The sequence below is a fragment of the Oncorhynchus keta genome, chromosome 13 (assembly GCF_023373465.1).
Source record: "Oncorhynchus keta strain PuntledgeMale-10-30-2019 chromosome 13, Oket_V2, whole genome shotgun sequence".
In the NCBI taxonomy this organism is placed as follows: domain Eukaryota; kingdom Metazoa; phylum Chordata; class Actinopteri; order Salmoniformes; family Salmonidae; genus Oncorhynchus; species Oncorhynchus keta.
The window spans coordinates 28,560,087-28,584,949 of NC_068433.1; the positions used below are offsets into that span (position 1 = coordinate 28,560,087).

The following is a 24,863-nucleotide window of genomic DNA, read 5'->3' on the forward strand; positions in this document are numbered from 1 at the left end:
TATCGCCAACTACTTTAATGATTTTTTCATTGGCAAGATTAGCAAACCTGACATGCCAAAAACAAATTCTGAACCTACACATCCATGCATAACTGACCAAGCATTGTAATTTCAAATTCCGTAAAGTGAATGTGGAAGAGGTGAAAACATTATTGTTGTCTATCAACAATGACAAGCTACCTGGGTCTGACAAAATTGGATGGACAATTACTGAGGATGATAGTGGATGACATTGCTACTCCTATTTTCCATCTCTTCAATCTAAGCCAACAAAAAAGTGAAGAAAAAGTAATTCCGCTACCCAAGAATAGCAAAGCACCCTTTAATGGCTCAAATAGCCGACCAATCAGCCTATTACCGACCCTTTGTAAACTTTTGAAAAAAACAGTGTTTGACCAGATATAATGCTATTTCACAGTAACAACAGATTTTCAGCATGCTTATAGAGAAGGGCATAAGGGCATTCAACATGTACGACACTTACACAAATGTCGCTATCAACAAGGCAGGTCCTACAGGCTACAGTTTTGTCGCACCTGGACTACTGTCCAGTCGTGTGGTCAGGTGCCACAAAGAGGGACATGCCACCAGAGGCAGAACAGACTATGGGAGGTGAACAGTACTACATAGTGTCAGTCCTACTTGGAACTCTATTCTACAAGTAACTCGTGCATGCAGTAAAATCTGATTTAAAAAATGGAAAACTGGAACAGCAGGGGCTGTGAAGAGACACACACACATAACATATGCACTATACACACATGTACACATTGATTTTGTGTTGAAGATATGTGGTAGTACAGTAGTGGCTTGAGGGCACACACTTAATGTGTTGAGAAATATGTTGTGAAATGTAATGTAATAATATTAATTGTATATAACTGCCTTCATTTTGCTGGACTCCAGGACGAGTAGCTGCTACCTTGGCAGCAGCTAATGGGGATCCATAATAAATAGAAATACCAAATTCAGTGTATTTTTTTACTCCAGCTACAGTGGTTATGATACATATTATATTTTTCTCAGTAAATGAGTGCTAGCACGAGAGATTCATTCCCAAATGCAATGGATGAAGTTAGCATATCCTGGATAATATCTGCTACGTTAAGTGCTGGACCAAACCATTTTCTGATTCAGAGGGGTTGGGTTAAATGCGGAAAACACATTTCAATTGAATGCATTCAGTTGTACAACTGACTTGGTATCCCCCTTTCCTTTTCCTTTCCCATTTCCTAAAGTATTCCCCTTTCCCCCCATACAAGCGTTATGTAGTCTGTGATACCTCTTTACGACACCAGGTGGGAGTGCCACCACACTAATACATCAACATCAATGCAACTAAGGAGATACCGTTGTTGAATGACATTGGTGAATACATTGAAAGGATCACATTTGTGAGGGGAAAACCATTTGCATACAGTCTTGGATTGTACTTTTTGTATACATGCAAGAGAGAGAAATGCTTTTAATGCTACCATAATGTGCATATACAGAAAACCCACCCAACCACCATACGCATACTGTATATGCAGTACCAGTCAAAAAGTTTGGACACACCTACTCATTCAATGGTTTATCTTTATTTTTTTATTTCTCTTTATTGTAGAATAATAGACTATGAAATAACACTTTGGAATTATGTAGTAACCAAAACATAAAAGTAGCCACCCTTTGACTTGATGACAGCTTTGCACACACTTGGCGTTCTCTGAACCAGCTTCATGAGGTAGTCACCTGGAATGAATTTCAATTAACAAGTGCACCTTGTTGGACTTCGACCGGTGGAAATCTGCCCTTTGGTCTGATTAGTCTAAATTTGAGATTTTTGGTTCCATCCGTCATGTTTTTGTTAGAAGCAGAGTAGGTTAACGGATGATCTCCGCGTGTGTAGTTCCCACCATGAAGCATGGAGGAGGAAGTGTGATGGTGCTTTGCTGGTGACACTGTCTGAGATTGATCTAGAATTCGAAGCACACTTAACCAGCATGGCTACCACAGCATTCTGCAGCAATATGCCATCCCATCTGGTTACCGTTAGTGGGACTATCATTTTTTTTTTACAGAAAAAGGACCCAGCACACCTCCAGGCTGTGTAAGGGCTATTTGACCAAGAAGGAGAGGGATGTAGTGCTGCATCAGATTACCTGGCCTCCACAATCAGCTGAACTCAACCCAATTGAGATGGTTTGGGTTGAGTTGGACCGCAGTGTGGAGGAAAACCAGCCAACAAGTGCTCAGCATATGTGGGAACTCCTTCAAGACTGTTGGAAAAGCATTCCAGGTGAAGCGGGTTGAGAGAATGTCAAGAGTGTGCAAAGCTTTCATCAAGGCAAAGGGTGGCTACTTTGAAGAATGTAAAATCAAAAATATATTTTTATTTGTTGAACACTTTGGTTACTACATGATTCTATATGTGTTATTTCATAGTTTTGATGTCTTCACTATTATTCTACAATGTAAAAACTGGTACAAATAAAGAAAAACCCTTGAATGAGTAGGCGTGTTCAAAATGACTGGTACACACACACACACACATACATACATACACATATATATATATATACGCACACACACACACAGTATACTGTATATACAGTTGAAGTCGAAAGTTTACATACACCTTAGACAAATACAATTAAACTCCGTTTTTCACAATTCCTGACATTTAATCCTATCAAAATACCCTGTCTTAGGTCAGTTAGGATCACCACTTTATTTTAAGAATGTGAAATGTCAGAATATTAATAGAGAGAATGATTTATTTCATCACATTCCCAGTGGGTCAGAAGTTTACATACACTCAATTAGTATTTGGTAGCATTGCCTTTACATTTTTTTACTTGGGTCAAACGTTTCGGGTAGCCTTCCACTAGCTTCCCACAATAAGTTGGGTGAATTTTGGCCCATTCCTCCTGACAGAGTTGGTGTAACTGAGTCAGGTGTGTAGGCCTCCTTGCTCACACATGCTTTTTTTAGTTCTGCCCACATATTTTCTATAAGATTGAGGTCAGGGCTTTGTGATGGCCACTTCAATACCTTGACTTTGGTGTCCTTAACTTCTCTAGGGTAAGGTGCAGCATTCTGAATTTTGGATGAAAAGCATGCCCAAATTAAACTGTCTGCTACTCGGGCCCAGAAGATATGATATGCATATAGATTTGGATAGAAAACACGCTAGAGTTTCCAAAACTGTTAAAATCGTGTCTGTGAGTATAACAGAACTGATTTGACAGGCAAAAACCTGAGAAAAATCCATTCAGGAAGTAGTTTTTTGTTTGTTGGTTTTGTAGTTTTCTATTCAATGCCATTACAGTATCCATTGACTTAGGACTTGCAGTTCCTATGCCTTCCACTAGATGTCAACAGTCTTTAGAAATGGTTTCAGTCTTGTATTCTGAAAAATGAGGGAGTAAGAACAGTCTGAATGAGTGGACCCTGCTGTGTCACAGAGCTTTTTCATGCGCGCTACCAGAGAGAGTGCATTTGTTGTTTACCTTTTATATTGACAAAGTTATTGTCTGGTTGAAATCTTATCGATTATTTAGGCTAAAAACAACCTGAGGATTGAATATAAACATCATTTGACATGTTTCTATGAACTTTACGGATACAATTTGGATTTTTTTGTGTACCTGTTTTGACTGCATTTGAGCCTGTGGATTACTGAAGAAAACATGCGAACAAAACAGAGATTTTTGGATATAAAGAGACTTTATCGAACAAAAGGAACATTTATTGAGTAAATTAATGTCTTCTGAGTGCAACCATATGAAGATCATCAAAGGTAAGGGATTAATTTTATCTCTATTTCTGACTTGGGTAACTCTTCTACTTGGCTGGTTTCTGTTTGTAATGATTTGTCTGCTGGGCTATCTTCTCAAATAATCGTAAGGTATGCTTTCACCGTAAAGCATTTTAAAAATCTGACACCGTGGTTGGATTCATCATTCAAGTTCATCTTTAAACCTATGTAAAATATGTTTTGTTTTCTGAATTTTTACAATTAGTATTTCTGTATTTGAATTTGGCACTCTGCAATCTCACTGGGTGTTGGCCAGGTGGGATGCACATACCCTAGAGAGGTTAAGCCATTTTGCCACAACTTTGGAAGTATGCTTGGTCTCAATGTCCATTTGGAAGACCCATTTTGCGGCCAAGCTTTAACTTGCTGACTGATGTCTTGAGATGTTTCCAAAGAGGCATTGAGTTTGAAGGTTGGCCTTAAAATACATCCACAGGTACACCTCCAATTGACTCAAATGACGTTAATTAGCCTATCAGAAGCTTCTAAATTTTCTGGAATTTTCGAAGCTGTTTAAAGGCACAGTCAACTTAGTGTATATACATTTCTGGCCCACTGGAATTGTGATACAGTGAATTATAAGTGAAATAATCTACAAGAAATGTGTGGAGTGGTTGAAAAACAAGTTAATGATTCCAACCTAAGTGTATGTAAACCTCCGACTTCAACTGTATATATCCCTCTGTGTTCTCCTTGTCGGATATTATTGCTGTGGCAGATACCAAAGTACATCATCTGAGCCTGACCTGGCTTCTCATAACAACTAGGGCACAATAGATCAATTACTGTATGTGCATGTGTGTATTAGTGATATGTGCGAGTGTGTATAATGGTTATGTGTGTGTTTGTATGTATGCATGTATGAGGTGTGTGTGTGTGTAAGTTCACAGTACAAGGTACATGGGCTCAGGGGTCAGTGTTAAGTTGAGCGGTCACAGTGCTATCTGTCAGTATGTCCTTACTTGATTAGCTACGCCAGTCTCTAGAATCTCATCTAAACTTCCACATATACCTCCATCTTGTTCCCATAAATATGATTATCCACACTGTTCATTCATATCTTCTTCACCCCCTAAAACCGAAAGCGCAATCTAATGTGAACCATAAAAGAACGAAGCCATGAGGTGCTACAGCCAAAGCAAACAGAGAGGATGAGAGAAAAAGAGAGAGAGAGAGAGCAAAGGTTGAAGCTGATAGGCTAGAGACATAAGTTGGAGCTACAGGAGTTGATGGAGAGGAGTGTGGTGTCAACGTATTGGAGGCGAGGGTGGTATGAGGGGAAGGGCACATCATGCTACTGTAAATCAGGGATGTGTTGGGTAAGAATCTTAGAGTCCACTGGCTGCCACACAATGCTATCAGTCAACTAACCATATCTGAAGTAAAACTTTGTCTGAGTAAAACAGGGGGAGAAAGTGATTCCCTATCAAAGTTAGACAAAATGGAACTGGGGTTGACAACACTCAAGAAACACAAGAAGCGCATTCACAAAGGAAAGACGGCACAAGCAGACAGACGCTCACGAGCAGGGGAGAACAGTGGTTTTCTCATTCCCACACTGAGCACGCCGTGACATCACAGGAGCACCGACCAACCAGGACAATTCTCAGTGCCAAGCCTGAAGCGAGAGAACACGAGCAGTAAAGGTACACACACAGACACACATCGACAAAGCATAGAGAATATATCACATAGAATAACAGGGAAACAGGGTCCAAGTGAATGAAGCATTGGTAGGCTCAGCATTGGCTTCGCTGCATCGTACCAATCAGTTGTGGGAAAAATATACTTCACTTTTTTGGCTGTAGTGTTACCAGACTCAACTTGCTGACACAAACCACTCCCTTTTGGGGGAAAAGGTATCCTTAAACTCACCCCTGACCCAGTCCTGGGTCGGCCGTGTACCTTGTACCCCTTCAGTTTGTAGATAATGACAGTTCAAAGGTCATGCACCATCAGTCAATCATGCGGTTACAGTTGACAGGAAGCACTTTTTTGTTGCATTTTTTGGGGGTTGGATTTTGTCATGTTTTTCATAGAAAAAAAAATCATGCTCTACTCTAGTTTAGTATCTTTTTCTTTAAAAAAAATGTTACAAAACTACAAGTATATCTCTGTCTTTTTTCCTCTTGCTGTGGAACTCCAGGGTCGTTCTGCAGATGGTTTTGTGTTTGTATTTGTTGTTTGCAGATCTTAGTCTTTCTATCAGTCTTCATTCCCTCTTCTCTCCTCTCAATATTTTCCTCATTTCCCTCTGTTACCTGACTTTGTGTTTGTGGAGGGTAGTTTGGCAGTGGATGTCGGGTCCTAGGGGACAGGAAAAAAAAGGGAAAAAGGGGAATTGTTTTTAACTACTACAATCTCGTCACATTTAAAGAGATGGACAGAGGTATCCAGACAAGATGATGAAGTAACAAGTAACTGATGAAATAAAAAATTAACAACACCTAAAGATAACAAGTGATGTATTCTCATTCAGAAGTGGTGGAATATTATGTACACATACATGCTCTAATGAGAGCTGTCGGACAAAGATTCTTTAATCTTTCACTTTGTAACATTATTTCAAAAGAGTAGTGTGCAGGGGTTGTCATTTACATTAGCCAGTTTAACTTCAACCCTCTCTGGTTGACCTGGGTCTGATAGACACTTCTAAAAGCATATATCCAAGCACTGGAATATATACATGAGAGCTTATGTGTTCCGTACCTTGAGGACTAGGTACGTGTGTTTCAGTGTTTTACTCTCCGCAGACTGGTGCGCTTCACTGACTGAGCACCCTTCCTCACATCCACCCCCACCTACAGTACAGCAGGGAGGGGGGGAGCAGGGTAGGAGAAAATACACAGAGGAGTTAACACTGATCTATGTGATGTGTATTTGCAAGCATGTGTGTTTCTGTATGTATGTTTGTATGTGTCTATTTGTGAGTGTGTGAATCTACTTGTTGGAAATAGTTGTGCAGAAGAAGACAAACCAACATTTCTAGCGACGACTTTTCCATGTTCGTCCACAAACTGCTCCTCAGCCAGAAACTCAACAGCACAGTCCTCTTTATCAACATTAATCTGTGTCAAAACATCAGGATATAACACATTAAATTACCAAATGACATTAGGAAACAGAGTTACAAACCACACAACACAACTTTATCCTATTAACCCTATTTCAGGTCATGATGTAGCATAACATCATAAAAATATTGATGGTTGGAATTTTGATGATTGAAACCAAATTAAAAGATTGTCCTATCTATCGCAGGCATGGACAGGAAGTCCCTCCTCCAGGCACAGGACGCAGCAGGTGGTCAGTCGGCGTGACAACCTGACCTGGCCCCGCCTCCACTCATGCTCCCAGGCCCCGCCTCCTGATGAAAGTAGCCCAGCCCCTTGTCAAAGGGCTGCGTGCCAAACAGTTGCCTGCACAGCATGCCCCATGTCACACACCGGCGTTAAGATAGCCTCCTGGGCTTCGCGTGACCCTGGTAACAATATCAGCGTCTCCACACTCTGCCGGGGCAGCCTGGGTGTCTGCAACCCCGCCCAGCCATGCAGAGAGTCCTTGTCGGGTAAGTATGGCTGGAATGCACTTCCTCCCAACACCCTGAGAGAGAAGGGGAGACAGGGACAGAGAGATGGAGTGGACAGAGGAGCAAAGTCAGAGTGACAGAGACAGAGGTGCGAGTAGGAAAGAGAACAAGACAGACAGACAAAATACACGAAAAAAGAATGCCATAATGTATTCATGGAATTGAGTATTGAGTATGGATTCAGTACACACACAGAGAGCAGGACTGTCTGACTAGACCAGTCTGAACCCCTGACTGAGTCTCACCTGTTGTCTCCGTTGTGCTCCATGGTTCGGCTCAGTCCTGACATCTCACACAGCTGGGCATAGACCTGCTGTCCTGAAACAACAGAAAGCCCTTCCTCTGAACTCTGCCCTACTCCTCCTCCTCCTCCTTCTCCAGTCACACTGCTGCCCGCCACTGATGCTGCTACCTCCACCCTCCTGCCCTCCGACCTCTGACCTCCCAGCTGGCCATTCAGGTTGACCTTTGGCACCGCACCACTGGCTCTCACCCTGTCCCTGTCTGCTGGCTCCTGCCGCACCTCTTCTACCTCCCCTTCCTCTTCCTCCTCCAGCCCCATGATGGAACCACTGGCCCAGCTTGCCCCACTGCTGGGGCGCCCCAGGCTGAAGGGAAGGGTCAAGGTGGCCCCCTCTGAGTCATCAGCCCGGCTGCTGCCATCCAGGGATGAGTCCTCCACTGTGACCAGGGAGGGGCTGACCCCCGAGGGCCACACCTGCACGTCAGACATTTCCATCAGGATGTCTTCTTCGGTGGTGGCGATTGGGGCACACTCCAGGCTGGAGACCTCCTGCCAGTAGGGCTCAGCACCCAGTGGAGAGGGCAGGCTGTACTGCAAGGAGGCCGGGGAGAGCAGCTCCTCCTGCACCAGCCCGTAACCTGGGAGGAAAGTGACATAAAGAGAGAGGGAGACTAACACAATGCAGGCACAGGGATGGGGGAGTAGTGGGTCTGTTTCTCTGCCCTATAGGAAACAGTGGGGCTCAGTCCTGTGTCACAATATGCTGGGTAAGTGACTAGATTTGTTTTCACTACTTCCAGTTCTAAGGAGGCACACACATTCACTGGCACCTTCTTGGAATCAGTAGTAGTGAAAAAATTGTCTCACGTTCCATGAAAAACAGTGATTTTGCAGACCACTGATCTAGTGATATGTCAGTGGTTCTAATGGAGGCTACATGGAAGGAAGCAGTTTTACAGTATTGTGACATGTGACAGGATTTTCACCCTGAGAGCAGCAGGTGTTATATAGGGAATACAGGCTTAGACATGGAGTCTTATTTATTGTCTGTCCATTGTCTGTGGGAAAGGGGTGAAGTGGTAGATTTTCTTAATAAGTAAGAATGTGGAATGGCAGTTGAAACTGTCATCCAAGATATTAAGAGAGAGCAGGGGAGTGGGGTGTTTGGGGTATGTTGGGTTGGCACGATAATCAATACTACCAAATTATCACGATACGCATGTTCAATGATACCTGTGATATTGAATTTAATTGTGTCCATGTTTATTCCAATATCATTTTCATTGTTCTCAATTAGTTATTAGCAACAACATTTAGATTTAAACACATCCACCTTCCTGATAGGCTCCAATTTCTATTATCGTGATAAAAACATTTATTGTGATACTATAATAATTGAGATTCAAATTCCATTATCGTTCCAAACCTAATCACAAGTGAGAGGGTCAGGAAGCTGCTGGGAAAATGACAAGTTACTTGCACTTGCACTCACCTTCACACACACACATATGCACAAGTGCACACACACACAGGCACACATACAAATACATCTGTCTGTCTGTCTGTCTGTCTGTCTGTCTGTCTGTCTGTCTGTCTGTCTGTCTGTCTGTCTGTCTGTCTGTCTGTCTGTCTGTCTGTCTGTCTGTCTGTCTGTCTGCCTGTCTGTCTGTCTGTCTGTCTGTCTGTCTGTCTGTCTGCCTTTCATCATGGTTGTCTTTCTCTGTTCTGTCCATCTTCTAAGGCTTTCAGTGTGACTTCTTTGTATATTTACATTTTGACAGTCTGTGTTCTAGGTGGTAATGAGTATGATGTAATGTGGTACTAAGGTGGAGAAGGAACTGAAGTGTTCATGGACACTGGACTAATAAATTAAGTCTGGCTTGATTTCTTTCAGAGTGGTGATGCCTACGGAGAATAGTTTAACTGTAAAAGTGCGTTAGTGTATGTGAGCGTGCATGTGTGTTTTTGGGATGCTATAGTGATGATGCCGTACAGAGACAGTAGAGGTGAGGATGAAGAGGGGTAGAGGTGTTCTGAATTAAACGGATGTTGAATGATGATGGTTTATCTGGATTAGTCCTTACTGTACCTCCCAATTTAAAGACAAAAGTGTAAAAATAACATTACAACACATAGTGAAGCACAACAACTCCACATAGATTGTCAATCTGCAAACACACAAATACAATGCACAGCACTGTCCACCTATGAACAACACACAGAGACACATGAAAACACACACACAGTTGACAGGTCACACATTAGCTGGCACATAACATTCTAACAATGTATCTGTAACATTACGACAACATTGTCTTAATGACAAAGCTGTCATGTCACATCTACATTATGTTTGAGAACATTAAGTGCTGTTAGGTCAACTTTGGGTTACAGCCTAGCATTAAACCAACACCATAGAATCCACAGAAACCCCACTGAGATTTAGGCAGTTAATACAGCATTTGAAACAAGTTTGAAAAAAAAGAAACAAGAAAAAGTAAAATATACATAAGGAAATAGTAATGCAGAAAGCATGCCATGCAAATACACAGTTCTTATTGCAATACAGCAAACCTTTATTTTAATACCCCTCCACCCCACAACACATCAACACTGACCCTCCCAGACCTATAGAAACACACCCTTCCCTGATGCGAGCCACAGAGAGAGGTACAGTGAGTCAGGCAGCATACACATGCAGAGACACAGAGCTACATCGAGAGAGGAGGACAGCGTCCCCACTTGATTGAACACGTGAGCACGGGAAAATAAGATGACAGGAGAGAGGAGAGGCCCAGAGGTCAATATGAGGTCAGAGGTCGGAGAGGAAGAGCTTTGAGGAGGAGGAAGAGGAGGGCGGCTGGGCGGCAGATATGACATGTCACAGACACAGAGAGAACGAGGGACAGACTTAGGAGAGACAGAGGGGAGTAACAAAGGAACAAGGTATGGAGGCCCAGAGCACACAAACTGTGTGCAAACTGTGTACTAGTGCCACTTAGTGTTTCACCCCCCACACACACACACACACATATCCGACTCATCCATATACTAGACTAAAACATAAATACACAGAGGTCAAATGTATATTTTAGTCTTTCATAATTAACTCAATGTGTAGAACTGTCATTTCAAATGACATACAGTATGTCTTTAAGTTGTGTTTATTTGAGGTTTTATCCTCCTATGATGTCATGTGAGAACCATCATGTTCAGGCCTAAAGCATGAGGTGTCAAAACAGTGAAACTGGAATGACGTCTGTCACCAAAATACAATAAGGAAATGCTCACATTACATGCTCACATATCACTGGGTTATGGTGGAAATCGCACCCTTCCTCAGACGTGACTCAAAATCCTTTGAGAATCACCAGAAGAAATCAACCATGCAGCCCACTTACCCCTTCTGAAAAATGGGTGCCCAATAACTCTTGGCTTGTAGACTACAGGTGGACGACCTGTGTCCGTGATCTCTTGTGGAGCAACAGAGATAAGGTTCAATCTGTGTTACCCATACACTTGGGAAGAGTATTGGTCTTCTCATTGATCTTGTTTTCATCATTGACATTACTAGGGGCAAGTATGGTCTATTCATACTCCTGATCACATTGGTGGAATGTGTGTGTGTGTGTGTGTGTGTGTGTGTGTGTGTGTGTGAGTGCAACTGTATGTGTATGTGTGTGTGTGCACATCTCTGTGCATGTGTCTCTTACCATTGATAACACTGGAAGAGAGCAGGGTGGAGTCGCTGTCGGCCAGTCTGCAGGCCCCATCCTCTGAGGCCCCGGCCTCTGCCTGTGGCTGGCTCTCCACTGAACTCACAATGTCTGAACGGTCAATGTTTTTGAGAGCCCCATACACACTCTCCACTGACAGAAGGAAAGAGGAAGTAAAGGAGAGGGAGAGGGCAGAAAATAGGGAAAGGAATGAAGAGAGTTGTGCTGGGGGACTGTAGTAAGACACAGACTGAGAGACAGACAGCCAGACAGACAGATAGAGACTCACTCTTGGCCCTCTTGCCCTCTCGGCCGGCCCACAGGTTGAGCAGGGCTGAACTCTGGTCCAGGAGGGAGTTTGGATTCTCCACCCTGATTCTGTTAATGTCATCCACACCAAAATGCAGCTCCCGTGCCAACTCTGAGAGGGAGAATAAATAATTAGGTCAATCAAATATGTATGTAAGTTTATCTTACCACATATAGTAGACTGTATACAGTATCACCCGTGTAGAGGAGCACTGACCTGCCCAGCTCAAGCCCAGCTGTTCAGATATGAGGGAGATCTTGAGCTCTGTCCTCTCCATGGCATTCACTGTATAAAAAAAAGACAACTTCAGAAACAGAACAGTCTCAGAGCTAAATATACTTTACAACTGTGTCTGACTCAGAACATCTACTGCAAATGAAATACTCAATCCCGACTTTACAACTGAACACTGTAAACTGTATAAACAGTATAGAACAACAACTGTAACATTTTTACACAATTTTCCATTTTACTCATTAATTAAAGGAGACCAAACTAACCACCAAAATACCCAACAAATCAAACCCATTCAAATCAGTTGCTTTTAAAAAACATAATAGCAAACTTACCTTGACACATTACCCACAGAGTATAGTGTTTTTGCCCATACGATCCATGTGTGTTAGCAGACTATAGGCAGGGTAGGTTAGCGGTAGGTGTTGGAGGCATTCATTCAGACACCAGTCCATTCTGTTAGCGTAACATAACCGTGAGGAACTGAGGTGCAAGGTAGCAGCGCTGTGCTTCACCATGTAACCAATGAGCACTCCTTCCTTTCTCTGCTCATCTACCATGGGCCAATCAAAGGGCTCCTCTGTCTGGCTCCACTGTGAGGACCCGCCCATTCCCAGCGCTAAGATAAATGCTAAATATCCGCCATGCTAACAGGACTGGCAGTGGAGCGACTAGCCCCAGGGGCATGCAAACCAAAACAGGTCATTCAGTACTAATGTTACCAGAACACTGGAAGGGTTCTAGTTTTCAATGGAGCTGTTTGTATGTAGGTATTAGCTAATCTTTGGCACATAATCAATATAGCACCATCATCACTGCTGTGTATTATGGGGCGTAGTAGTGCAGTGCATCCAAGGCTCATGCGTGAACGAAATAGAGAGAGAAGTAGACTGGGAAGCAGGGAAGAAGGGGTGCAATATTCAGGCCCTGTCTCCTCCTGTATAGTGGGGAGAGGGCTTCTGGACAGGCATGGTATGACTTACCGAGACCGGGCTCGTTCAGCATGCTGTAGCGCTCCCTCAGGGCCAGTGGGGTCAGAGTTCGCCTGCGCTCCTCACTCCCCACAACCTGGATCACACACAAGGGACACAGTCACAAAGCACACACACATCAGTGACTAGATATGGCTTCTATCGCTGAAATACAAGCAACTTCTCCCAAAGTTGTATAATGATATGTTTGAATGTGGTTTATTGTATCTATGCCGCTTTTGTGACTATTACTTTGTACTGTACTATCTTAGTGGAAATAAAACTGATTTTGAGATAACAAAAATGCTTAAAATAGCACTGGGATGATAGCAGGACATCTAAATATTTGGTTAATCTTTGCTTTTAAAACCTTTTAAAAGTCTGTATTTCAGATCTTTATTTCAGGTCTTTTTTAAGCCTTCAAAGCTCAACTGATCATTCATCAGCTGAGGAAGGTGCAGACAGAGCTCCCTGAGAGGTATTGCAACATCATTTGTTATGACTGAGAATCAATCAATCAACAGCAACATTAAAAGAACCAATCAATCAATAGCAACAATAAAGCAAAAAAAACACCCCATTCAAAATGTCAATTCAATTAATGACTGTAATGATATCTGCTAATGTAGAACGGAAATAATATATTTTTGTATTGGCAAGGTTGAGAGGGGTTGTGAGTGTGTAATGTTGGTAGTGGAGTGTGGTTTAGAAGGGTTAAAAGGGGTTGCATGTGAGTCGTTTAGTGGGTGTATGAGAGACTGTGTGTACCTTGACACAGGGTGGCATGGTGATGTTGAGGTTACACAGCACATGCTGGGAGTCCTCATACTTGGTAGACTTCCGTAGGAAAGAAAGGAACCCAGATGCCTCCTTATTGCTGTCTCTAACCTGATAGATACACAGAGACAGAGAGAGTGAGAGTGAGAGTGAGAGTGAGAGTGAGAGTGAGAGTGAGAGAGAGAGAGAGAGAGAGAGAGAGAGAGAGAGAGAGAGAGAGAGAGACAACGAGTGTGAGAGTGAGAGAGAGAGAGAGAGAGAGAGAGACAGAGAGACAGAGAGAGAGAGAGAGAGAGAGAGAGAGAGAGAGAGACAACGAGTGTGAGAGTGAGAGAGAGAGAGAGAGAGAGAGAGAGAGAGAGAGAGAGAGAGAGAGAGAGATAGAGAGAGAGAGAGAGAGAGAGAGAGTGAGTGAGACAGAGACAGAGAGCGAGAGAAGCAGGAAAACCAGAGGAGGTAGATTCGAGGAGGAGAGACAAGAGAACGTGACAGAGGTAAGAGGAGCAGATATGAAGGATAAAGAAGAGGATGGGCGAGAGGTTAGGGTGAAGAAGAATTGAAAAAAGAGAGGGGGAAGAAGAACAGAGCCAAGGAGGGAATTAGACAACCTGCAGTGTAGTGGGTCTGTCGAGCAGAAACACGACGGGAAGGGATGGAAGCAGGTCATAGGCAGGCGAGAGAGAGAGAGATTTACCTGCACATTTACCTGGGCGTCTGTCAGATCAGACAGTAACAGAGACCGTGAGAGAGAGAAAGAGAGACAGTGAGACAGACATACAGACAGGCAGGCCACAAGATTGGCAGGCAGGCAAGAAGGTGAAAGAGCTAAAGGACGGGCACACAGTTACAGCTAGGTAGAGTCGGTAGGTACACCACAGTGGAGAATACATCACAACACACTCGTCTGAGACTGACTGAGACGGAAGCGCACGTCACACTCAAAGCCACACAGAAAGACATACAGATGACACAGACAGATTTGTTGGTAGACAAACACATGGCCGCACACGCAGACACATACCACAGACACACAAATAGAGAGGAACACAGACAGTCACACAGATAGAGGGACAGGGTGTATGTGATAGAAACGTGTTGGGTGGAACTCAACACAGTTAAACAAGGAGAGAAAGATAGATTTGAAACAGTTGGAGAGATGGAGTGATAGAGATGGGAGAAGGTACACAATGATTGTAATAAACGTATAAAAAGATAAAGAGATAGATGGACGGGACAGATGTACACACAGAAATGTAGATTGGATCAAAAGACCGACTGACTGTCGACCGACCAACTGTTGATTCAACACAAAACCTGTCTGACTAACAAGTTAAATGCATAAACAGACAGTTTGACAGACTGACAGGTCCTGGAAGGAATAAAACAGACTGACTGACAGAAGGACATTTCAATTAAATTGACTGGATCACAATTCCTATGCGAAAACATAGACAATGAGTGGAAGACGGACCTTGACCGAGACAGGCAGTCTGTTATCTCTGAAGGCTTGGAAGCTGAAGCTACGTGGCTGCTGAGTGGCCTTCCTCACGGGCACCAGGTTCCCAGAGCACTCCAGGTGCAGCGACATGCCCTCCATCACCTTAGGGGGGCGACGGAGAGTCAGGGGAGAAAAATCCTCCATGGCCTTCGATGGATTATTTACACAAATGTCTGAGTTATGTGAATTTAAATGTAGTAGAACCTACTGACACACACTAAAACCCTTTCCCCTGACCCCTGACCCTTGCTGACCTCTATATCCCGGCTCCGTGCCACCTCGCTGAAGTTCTCATGCAGCTCCAGGGTTTTGTCCATCTTGTCGTCGGTCATGCAGTAGCAGCGTAGGCGGCCCTCGCGCGCCTCGTTCATTTTTGCAAATATCACAAACTTGGCCATGTAGGGAACTGCCATCAGCTCCCGGTACAGCAGGTTGGCAAAGGTCACCGCCTCGGCCGTGCGAGGGCAGTCTGCCAGCCAGAACCTGGGCAGAGGATGAGAGGAGAGATGACGCACAGAGAAAGGTGATGGATAGTTGTTAGAGAGAGTGTGTGTTGTGTTAAAGAGTAAAGGTAATGGAAAGGCAGGTGTTCCGTATCGTCAGTGGTTGGAACTATATATGTTTTGGCACAGGATGAGGTTACATCTGCCTGTATGCATTGGGTAAATAGTAAAAGGGTGTTCTGCTTCATACATTTTGTATAACCTCTAAAGGAGAGTGTGAAGGAGAGTGTGAATTAGGACACACCTTGCGGAGACGTTGGTGGTGAAGTTGGCGCAGTTGTTGGCATACATCAGCTTGGTGGTGCCAGTTATATCCTCCCATTGGGCAGGTGCTGTTCCACCTGGGAGACAAAGGACTGTTTCATCTCTCTTTTTATACACCTCCACTTACTCATTCCCTCTCTTTCTCCTCAGAGACCTGCTATTGTCCCCGTACCGCTTTCAGAAAACTGACTGGTTTGGCTCGTGATGCTTTTTGTTGGTCAGCACTAGTTATCTCGCCTTCACCCCTGTCCTAACACTCATTTATGTTGGCAATGAACGCTATTGGCCATGAATCAGTTGTTAAGGGTATAAAGTAAACTCCACGCCGGACCGTACCAATAACACTGCAGAGTAGGCGCAGGCTGGTGGTGTCCCCCTCCCCAGCATCACGTGGACTCTCCCTCCAAGAAGGGGGCAGTGGGATACGTAATCCGATTGGCCGGTGGAACTTGCGTCGTCGTGGCTCTACCGTGACCACTGGACTGAAGGTCGCTTGGTTACCAAGCTGTTGAGTCAGCAGCTCGTCTGGGATCGGCTGAGCCTGAAGAGGGAGAGAAAAGAAGGGAGAAGAGAAAGAGTGAGAGAAAAGACAAAGGGATAAAGGAGAAAGGACAGGTGATGCATTAAAATGGGAGACAAAAATAGGAATAAATATAACAGAATTATTTTCAAACTTTCTGTCTCACATTACTCGCCCTCCGGAGCACAGTCAACAAACTATTACTATGAAAAACTCACACATATTCAGATAACATAATACATATTCCTACCTGAACATACTGAACATCTAACCAATGGACAAAAAGTGGACACAATCATACTCACACATAAAACCAAGTAACATGCACATTTGAATATCAGTTCATCATCTTTGTCAGCATAGCAGGATTTAGCTCAGGGAACTGAAGTGTGAAGAGAGGCTGGATAAAGAAAAAAAGAAAAAGACAACATTCATACATGCAAAAATGCTATATGACAAATGCAGTGTACAACAAATGAAGCGATATGGGACACAGATTCAGCTAGAAATAAAACAACAAACTGTGGTCATGGAAAAATAAAACAAATCCAGCTTCAGTATTTGGAGGTAGTCAGCATTCCTGAGTCCTAGTTTCTATGTGTGTAGTCCATAGTCAGTTTGATGCATTAGTCAGCTCCATTGTTGCTGTGGTGCCAATCGTGCTTGTTTGGCAGGACAGACAGCACTGATTGAGTAAGCTAAACAGAGAAGCTACCTGCCAAGATGTCCCATTCAATCAAACTTGATTAAATACAGTCCTGGGACAGCTCTTTGTAAGAGCAGTGCAGAAAGCATTATTCACTCCTGCATGAAAACCTGCATTTCTATAAAGTCCTCTTTAAAAAGACAGAACCTAGAGGAGGGATGTTCGGTGTCTGAAACTGCTGAACATCTCTCTGCTGCTCTCTCCCCTCCTCTTTATCTTCCTCATCCTCTTCCTCACCTGCAGCCCCAGCCGAACTCTCTTGGTGACCGCTGTCTCAGGGAAGATGGCCTGGACATGAGGGACCAGGTTACTGGTCAGCTGACCTCCCTCTGGGCCAATCAGGTCGCTCTCCTGCTGGATGCGGGACACCACAGCGAAGTAGAGGGGGAAGTCAGTGGAGATGATTCGGCGGATTCTTTTCTTCTCCAAATCCTCGTGACTCTCCAGGTCTGAGGGAGGGGTGGCAGAGAGAGAGGCATATGGATTAGGTTTGTGTATACGTATGTTTTTGTGTGTATAACATTGTTGTTCAAATTATATACTGTAGACTACTTAAATGTGTGGTACATGTGAATAGTCTGTCCTCAGATAGACAGGATAGTGCATGAAGATGCAGCTGGCTCTGCTGTAGGGGGATGACATTTATCATTGTTACACTGACCTTCATCCATGCCATTCAAAATGGTCTCCAGCACCTCGTCGCCATAGCGATTGCGATGCTCCTTCCAGACAGATCCGTTCTCACTGCGCAGAACCACCAGCTCCCGGTCCCCTCGACCCAGAGCAGCAAAGTGCGGAATCTCCACTATCACTGGCCTATAGAGACCACTCTACATTAGAATCCTATTATTGTATTATTCAGGGCTTGATATTAACTTTTTTTAGCCACTTGTAGGACTGATTTTGTGCTTGTCCAAAAGCTCAAGCCACTTGGTCTGTAACACCATGTTTACATCATTGTATGATGCAAGGAACCACTTTACAAAATAAAATGCATTACTACCTTTTTTTACCACAGAGAATCAGACAAAAATGTAGGCTACACTCTGCCTATTGGCTTCTTTGCATATTCAAGCCTGTCTCAAAATACAACACTGCCCCTTTAAGGCTCTCCTGGAGGATGGTTGGCCACCCTTGATAGCCTATAAAATTACAATTACAAACAATTGTGACCCATTTCAGGAAGCTAGTCATATGTCGCACGTCACTACTACACAGGAGAGGCATTTTAACGTTTTTTTTTGTCAGAAATCCCTTCTGGAACATGTGAATGATCATGTGCCATAATCACAAATGTGTATGCCATCTGTAAATACAAATAAAATTGAGCCGAGTTATTTTAGCCACGTATTGGCTGAGACAATGGATGGGCTGGACATGCCGAGAGAAGAGATCAGATTGGTCTGCCATGCTTCTGTAGCATGCTTCTGTCTATAACATGAGCTGCTTAGTATGTGTAAATAATCCTTGCTACCACGACTTTTCTGAAAGAGAAATGTTAGCCATGGAGAACTGCAAAGGTGTTGCCACTGCTCTCAACAACATCGCTGCCCTGAATTTAGCAGTTGCTACCGACATCAGTGGGAAAAAGTTGTGATGGACTACTTTCTGCAAACGATCACATTGAACCAGAGTGAATTGACACAACTCGGGCCAAACAAGTTGTACAAACAAAACGGAGTTAAAGGGGTTCCAGCCTGCCGTGAAGTGTTCATCCATGTACACGTGTAAGAGTCTAGCTACATTTTCAGATATTATACGTTTCTAATTTTGTCAGAAAGTAGTTTTCATTGCAGCTTAAACTGTACTGTTCGCTAGCTAACGAACATTATCTTGCTGGCCCGCTAGCTAACTTTACATGTATGATCTGCATAGTAATATTATTCGTATCTCAGAAATCCATTTGTCTTGCTAATTATAGTCTAATGTTATCTAGCTAGCTAACATTGAACCTAGTTGGTAAGTTTCAGCTACTTCAGATTCATATTACAGCATTTCATGCGTGGTGGCTAGCTATGACAAATACTTTTGTATTGCTAGTAGTTTGGGTTGGGATCATGTAGCTAGCTAGCTACATGTCTAAACAAAAGACTCCAGATGATTATATGACCCATCAAGTTAGCCAGGTGTATCTGGGGGTGATTATATCCATTTATTTAAATTCATGGACTAGTCTAGCTTAGTCTAGTTTTTGTTCTCACTGTTCCTTTTCACTGTTATAATTTGCATGAGTTATGTTACGGGTCTTGTTTCCATCCACCCTAGACTGCAGGGCCAAAGGGATTCGGAACAATATTATAACCCCACAAGGGTGCGTTCTGAGCCCTCTCCTGTACTCCCTGTTCACCCACGACTGCGTGGCCACGCACGCCTCCAACTCAATCATCAAGTTTGCGGACGACACAACAGTGGTAGGCTTGATTACCAACAACGACGAGACGGCCTACAGGGAGGAGGTGAGGGCCCTCGGAGTGTGGTGTCAGGAAAATAACCTCACACTCAACGTCAACAAAACTAAGGAGATGATTGTGGACTTCAGGAAACAGCAGAGGGAACACCCCCCTATCCACATCGATGGAACAGTAGTGGAGAGGGTAGCAAGTTTTAAGTTCCTCGGCATACACATCACAGACAAACTGAATTGGTCCACTCACACTGACAGCGTCGTGAAGAAGGCGCAGCAGCGCCTCTTCAACCTCAGGAGGCTGAAGAAATTTGGCTTGTCACCAAAAGCACTCACAAACTTCTACAGATGCACAATCGAGAGCATCCTGGCGGGCTGTATCACCGCCTGGTACGGCAACTGCTCCGCCCTCAACCGTAAGGCTCTCCAGAGGGTAGTGAGGTCTGCACAACGCATCACCGGGGGCAAACTACCTGCCCTCCAGGACACCTACACCACCCGATGTTACAGGAAGGCCATAAAGATCATCAAGGACATCAACCACCCGAACCACTGCCTGTTCACCCCGCTATCATCCAGAAGGCGAGGTCAGTACAGGTGCATCAAAGCTGGGACCGAGAGACTGAAAAACAGCTTCTATCTCAAGGCCATCAGACTGTTAAACAGCCACCACTAACATTGAGTGGCTGCTGCCAACACACTGTCATTGACACTGACCCAACTCCAGCCACTTTAATAATGGGAATTGATGGGAAATGATGTAAATATATCACTAGCCACTTTAAACAATGCTACCTTATATAATGTTACTTACCCTACATTATTCATCTCATATGCATACGTATATACTGTACTCTACATCATCGACTGCATCCTTATGTAATACATGTATCACTAGCCACTTTAACTATGCCACTTTGTTTACTTTGTCTACATACTCATCTCATATGTATATACTGTACTCGATACCATCTACTGTATGCTGCTCTGTACCATCACTCATTCATATATCCTTATGTACATATTCTTTATCCCCTTACACTGTGTATAAGACACTAGTTTTGGAATTGTTAGTTATCACTGCATTGTCGGAACTAGAAGCACAAGCATTTCGCTAAACACTCGCATTAACATCTGCTAACCATGTGTATGTGACAAATAAATTTTGATTTGATTTGATTTGATTTTTTGATTTGATTGATTTGACCCAACAATGCGCACATGGCTGTAAACAATGCGCGGTTTCACGTGCGAGCGGTTTCATGTGACAGATGTAAATATCCTTTCGAAATGAATAAAGAGGGGATGTCACACCCTGACCATAGTTTGCTTTGCGGAAGAAGGCAACCGAGTGGAGGAGCATGAGAGAGAAGAAAGCGAGGGAGGAGTGGTGGAGAAGGAGACGATGGAAGAGCAAGTGGACTGGGGGGAATGTGCCCTGGTGGAAGAGATGAGGGGTATGGTGGAGGAGGTGGCGGGGGGGGTGGTATCTCTCCACTGCCGTCATCACCAAAGAAGAGAATGAAGAGGAGGGTGCGATTGGCCGACAGTGAGAGGGAGGGGATGGCCAAGAGAGTGATGGGGGTGGGAGAAACCTCTGGGTTGCTGCTGGTTTCCCCAGGCCCTCAACTTCTGTTGGGTGGGTACACACCTAACAAGACTCAGGACTGGGTACAGGAGGAGGTGGGGAGTTTTTTGTTTGGGGACTCAGCCTCCCCGATTTTATTCCAAACCAGCTGCAACACTGGGGAGGGGGAGGATTGTGGGGGTAGACCCAGGGTGCAGGGCACCCCGGAGCCAAACACTATTCCTGCATCCTGGGATGGTGTGATGGTGTGAAGAGGGGGGGGTGTCGGGAGTACGGATGGTGTTCTCACCGGTAGATATGGAGCAGAGGAGCATCGGGTGAGTCTCCTGTTTTTTTTGTTTTTTCTGTCTGGGTTTAGAATTTGAGTGTATTACATGTTTTTATTTTTTCATGGGTTCTAATTTTACTTTTGTTAGTTTAAATGTAAGGGGTTTAAGGGATTTTGTTAAGAGGAGGGCGGTTTTTAGTTATTTGGCGGGTGTGGGGTTTGATTTTTGTTTTTTACAGGAGGTTCACCTGAGGGATGGAGGGGATGTTAGTAGGTTTAAGAGGGAGTGGGACAAGGGGGAGTCGGTTTGGGGTGTTGGGGGGGTGCACTCATCGGGGGTAGGGATTTTGTGTGGGCACAGGGAGGTAAAAGTGGAGGATTCTTTTGTGGTAATGCAGGGGAGGGTTATAGGGGTGGATGTCACGATAAGGGATTGTAAATTTAGATTTGTGGTGGTGTATGGGCCACAGGTGGTTGCAGACAGGAGGGAGATGGTGGACTGTCTGACGCCCCTGTGTGTCACAAATAGGAAATTAGTGATAGGGGGGGATTTTAATACAGATTTAGGAAGAGGGGGGGATAGCTGTGCAGGCGCCATTGCCAGGCTAATGGCTTGCCATGGTCTGGTAGATGGTGGTCTGCACTCTACTCCGAAAATGGACGGTCCTACATGGCTCAACTCCAGGGGGGTTGAGTGGAGGCTCAACTATATTTTTGTACCCAGGTCTTTGGATAAGTTGTCTGGGCGGCTGTTGCCTGTTTTCTTTTCGGATCACGACGGGGTGCTCCTGCAGGCGGGGTCGCCAGTCTGCCTCTTTGGTAGGGGGTACTGGAAGTTAGATCGGGATGTGCTGGAGGAGCAGGCTTTTGTTGACGGGTTTTATGGTTTCTTTTGGAGGCTTGAGGGCCTCCGGTCCATGTGCGAGGGGGTGTTAGAGTGGTGGGAATTAGTTAAGGTGAGAATTAGGGCTTTTATAATAGGGTATTGCAAGAGGAAAAAAAGGGAGGAGAGGAGGGAGGTGGATCGTATCCAAAGGTTAATTGAACTCGAATACGAGGCAGGCAACCTCGGCGGGTCGTTTGACTGGGAGAGATCCGCAACCCTAAAGGCGCAGCTCAGGGAGTTGCAGGAGCGGAAGGCTCGAGCTTTCCTGGAGCGTGCGCATAGTGGCTTTCTAGAACATAATGAGACTTGTTCTGCTATGTTCTTCAAGTTGGTTAGGGCCAGACAGAGTAGGAAGGTAATGCATGGTGTTAGGGAAGAAAATGGTAGTATAGTTAGAGAACCAGAGGATATGATCAGGGTGACAACTGATAATTTCCAAGGTTTATTTAAGGAAAGGGAAATAGATGTAGAGCAGGGAAATGTGTTTTTAGAACACTTGTCCAGGCGGTTGCCGGAGGACATTAGAGAAGTGATGGAGGCCCAGATCTCACTAGAAGAGGTTGAGAGCGCTCTTAGGAGGATGGGAAAAGGGAAGGTGCCTGGGATGGATGGGCTGCCGGCTGAGTTTTATCTCAAGTTTTGGGGTATACTTGGACCAGTGGTCCTCGAAGTCTTGAAGGCCATCCTTGAAACGGGGGTCCCGGGGGGATCAATGGCTGTTGGTGTGCTGTCACTTTTATATAAGAAGGGGGAAGTAACAGACCTTGGCAACTGGCGGCCGTTGACCATGCTGTGTGTAGATTACAAGCTACTTGCAAAGGTTTTAGCAGACCGGTTGCGCACAGCCCTTCCCTACGTCGTTCATGAGGATCTGACGTGCGGGGTAGAGGGTCGCTCTATTAAATGGAACCTACAGTTAATCAGGGACTCCATCGCTTGGGTTGAAGATAGAGGACTGCCTTTAATGGTAGCAGCGCTAGATCAGGCGAAAGCCTTTGATCGCGTGAATAGATCCTTTTTATTCAGAGTGTTAGGTCGATTAGGATTTGGGGAGAAGTTTATAGGATGGATTCGTACATTATATGTCGGAGCGGGGTGCCGAGTTAGTGTAAATAGTCACTTGGGTGACGTTTTTGACCTCTCGTCTGGGGTCAGGCAGGGGTGCCCACTCTCGGCTCTCCTCTTCGTTCTGTACATGGAGCCTCTGGGGTCTGCCATTAGGGCAGACACAGGGGTGGAAGGCTTGCTGATCCCTGGAAGTGGTGGGCTGCGTGTTAAGATGACGCAGTACGCCAACGACACTTCCTTGCTGCTGTGCAAGGACTCGTGCCTGACAAGGTCCCTTGCCATCTTTGGGGATTTCACCCGAGCGTCGGGAGCAGTTCTGAACCATGCAAAGTCTTCCGTCAAGTTTTTCGGAAGATGGCGCGGTAGAACGGATGTGCCTGGGGGGTTATCTCTCTGTAAGGGGGCCCTGAGGATTCTCGGGGTCCATTTTGAGACCTCCGGCTCAGCGACGCTAAACTGGAACATGCGTATCGCAGTGGTACAGAGGAAGCTAGCAATGTGGAAGGCTAGGTATTTGTCTTTTATGGGCAGTCCTGGTCCTAAAGGTGGATGTGTTGCCGTCTCTTTTGTATTTGGCATACATCTACCCATTGCCGGCTTGTCTGAGGAGGCCTCGAGTGAGGCTTGTGTTTCAGTTTATGTGGAGTGGCAGGTGCGAGTGGGTCGCCAGGGCACGCATGATCTGTCCCATCGGGGAGGGAGGTAGGGGGGTACCACATTTCCCCCTCAAGCTGGACACAATTTTTGTTTCTTTCTTGTTAACGGAGCTTGCTCAGCCAGTGATACACCCGTCCGGTTACCTCCTGCGGGTGTTCTTCTCGTATCAGGCGAGAAGTGTAATGGTGTGGTCTAACATGGGTCCTCAGGCGGAACACCTGCCGTGGCACTTTGATCATGCGGCCAAGTGGCTGCGTGCGCACCCTGAGGTTGAATTTGCCAGAGTAGGTTTAGATCACAGGCGAGGAGGTCAGAAAGGCAGGGAGTCCGGCGCCTGTAGTGGGCATCTCGGAAGTGGTCTGGGAGGGAGTGCAGGCGCGGGGTCTGGACAACAGGCTCAAGGACCTGAATTGGTTGAGCCTCCATAAGTGCTTGCCGGTACGTTCCATCATGTACCGGTATAGTTTGGTGCAATCCCCCACCTGTCCAAGATCCTCTTGTGGCAGGGAGAAGACTGTGCGCCATGTCTTTTGGGACTGTGCCTTTGCCGGAGTAGTATGGGCTAGGGCACGGGTGTTGTTAGGTTTGGTAAAGGGCGATTTTGTATTGACGTGGGCCAGGTTAGAGAGAGGTGTAGGGAGAGCGAGAGGGACGGATAGGGACAGGTTTCTGCTCTGGCTTCTCATGAGTCTCTTTAAACGGGGGCTGTGGGAAGCAAGGCAGAACATGGTGAAGACAGGGAGAGATTGGGGGGTGGAAGGGATAGTGAGGAGGGTGGAAGGAGATTTGAGGGGGAGGATGAAGAGGGAGGAGAGGAAGTGGGGGCAGCATGCTGCTCGGGAGAGGTGGAAGGGGGTT

General features: G+C 45.0%; 1 protein-coding gene across 6 annotated transcripts in view; it reads right to left on the bottom strand.

The window, feature by feature from the left end:
* Positions 1-24,863, bottom strand: part of LOC118388092 (ankyrin-1-like) — a 94,319-nt gene continuing 69,456 nt past the window's right edge. For 3 of the 6 annotated variants that reach the window (XM_052459931.1, XM_052459932.1, XM_052459930.1), the window contains 17 exons: positions 17,796-17,950; positions 17,372-17,583; positions 16,245-16,449; positions 15,889-15,985; positions 15,396-15,624; positions 15,115-15,243; positions 13,635-13,754; positions 12,879-12,963; positions 11,878-11,946; positions 11,641-11,772; positions 11,349-11,504; positions 11,037-11,108; positions 7,637-8,273; positions 7,249-7,405; positions 6,784-6,870; positions 6,512-6,603; positions 1-6,109 (listed from right to left, as the gene is read on the bottom strand). In XM_052459931.1, coding sequence (XP_052315891.1) covers positions 6,535-6,603; positions 6,784-6,870; positions 7,249-7,405; positions 7,637-8,273; positions 11,037-11,108; positions 11,349-11,504; positions 11,641-11,772; positions 11,878-11,946; positions 12,879-12,963; positions 13,635-13,754; positions 15,115-15,243; positions 15,396-15,624; positions 15,889-15,985; positions 16,245-16,449; positions 17,372-17,583; positions 17,796-17,950 — 2,611 coding nt within the window. In that variant the 3' untranslated portion in view covers positions 1-6,109; positions 6,512-6,534. Of the gene's footprint in view, positions 6,110-6,511; positions 6,604-6,783; positions 6,871-7,066; positions 7,406-7,636; positions 8,274-11,036; positions 11,109-11,348; positions 11,505-11,640; positions 11,773-11,877; positions 11,947-12,878; positions 12,964-13,634; positions 13,755-15,114; positions 15,244-15,395; positions 15,625-15,888; positions 15,986-16,244; positions 16,450-17,371; positions 17,584-17,795; positions 17,951-24,863 lie in introns of those variants that run through there. The other 3 variants (XM_052459936.1, XM_052459934.1, XM_052459935.1) reach the window with 2 other exon arrangements.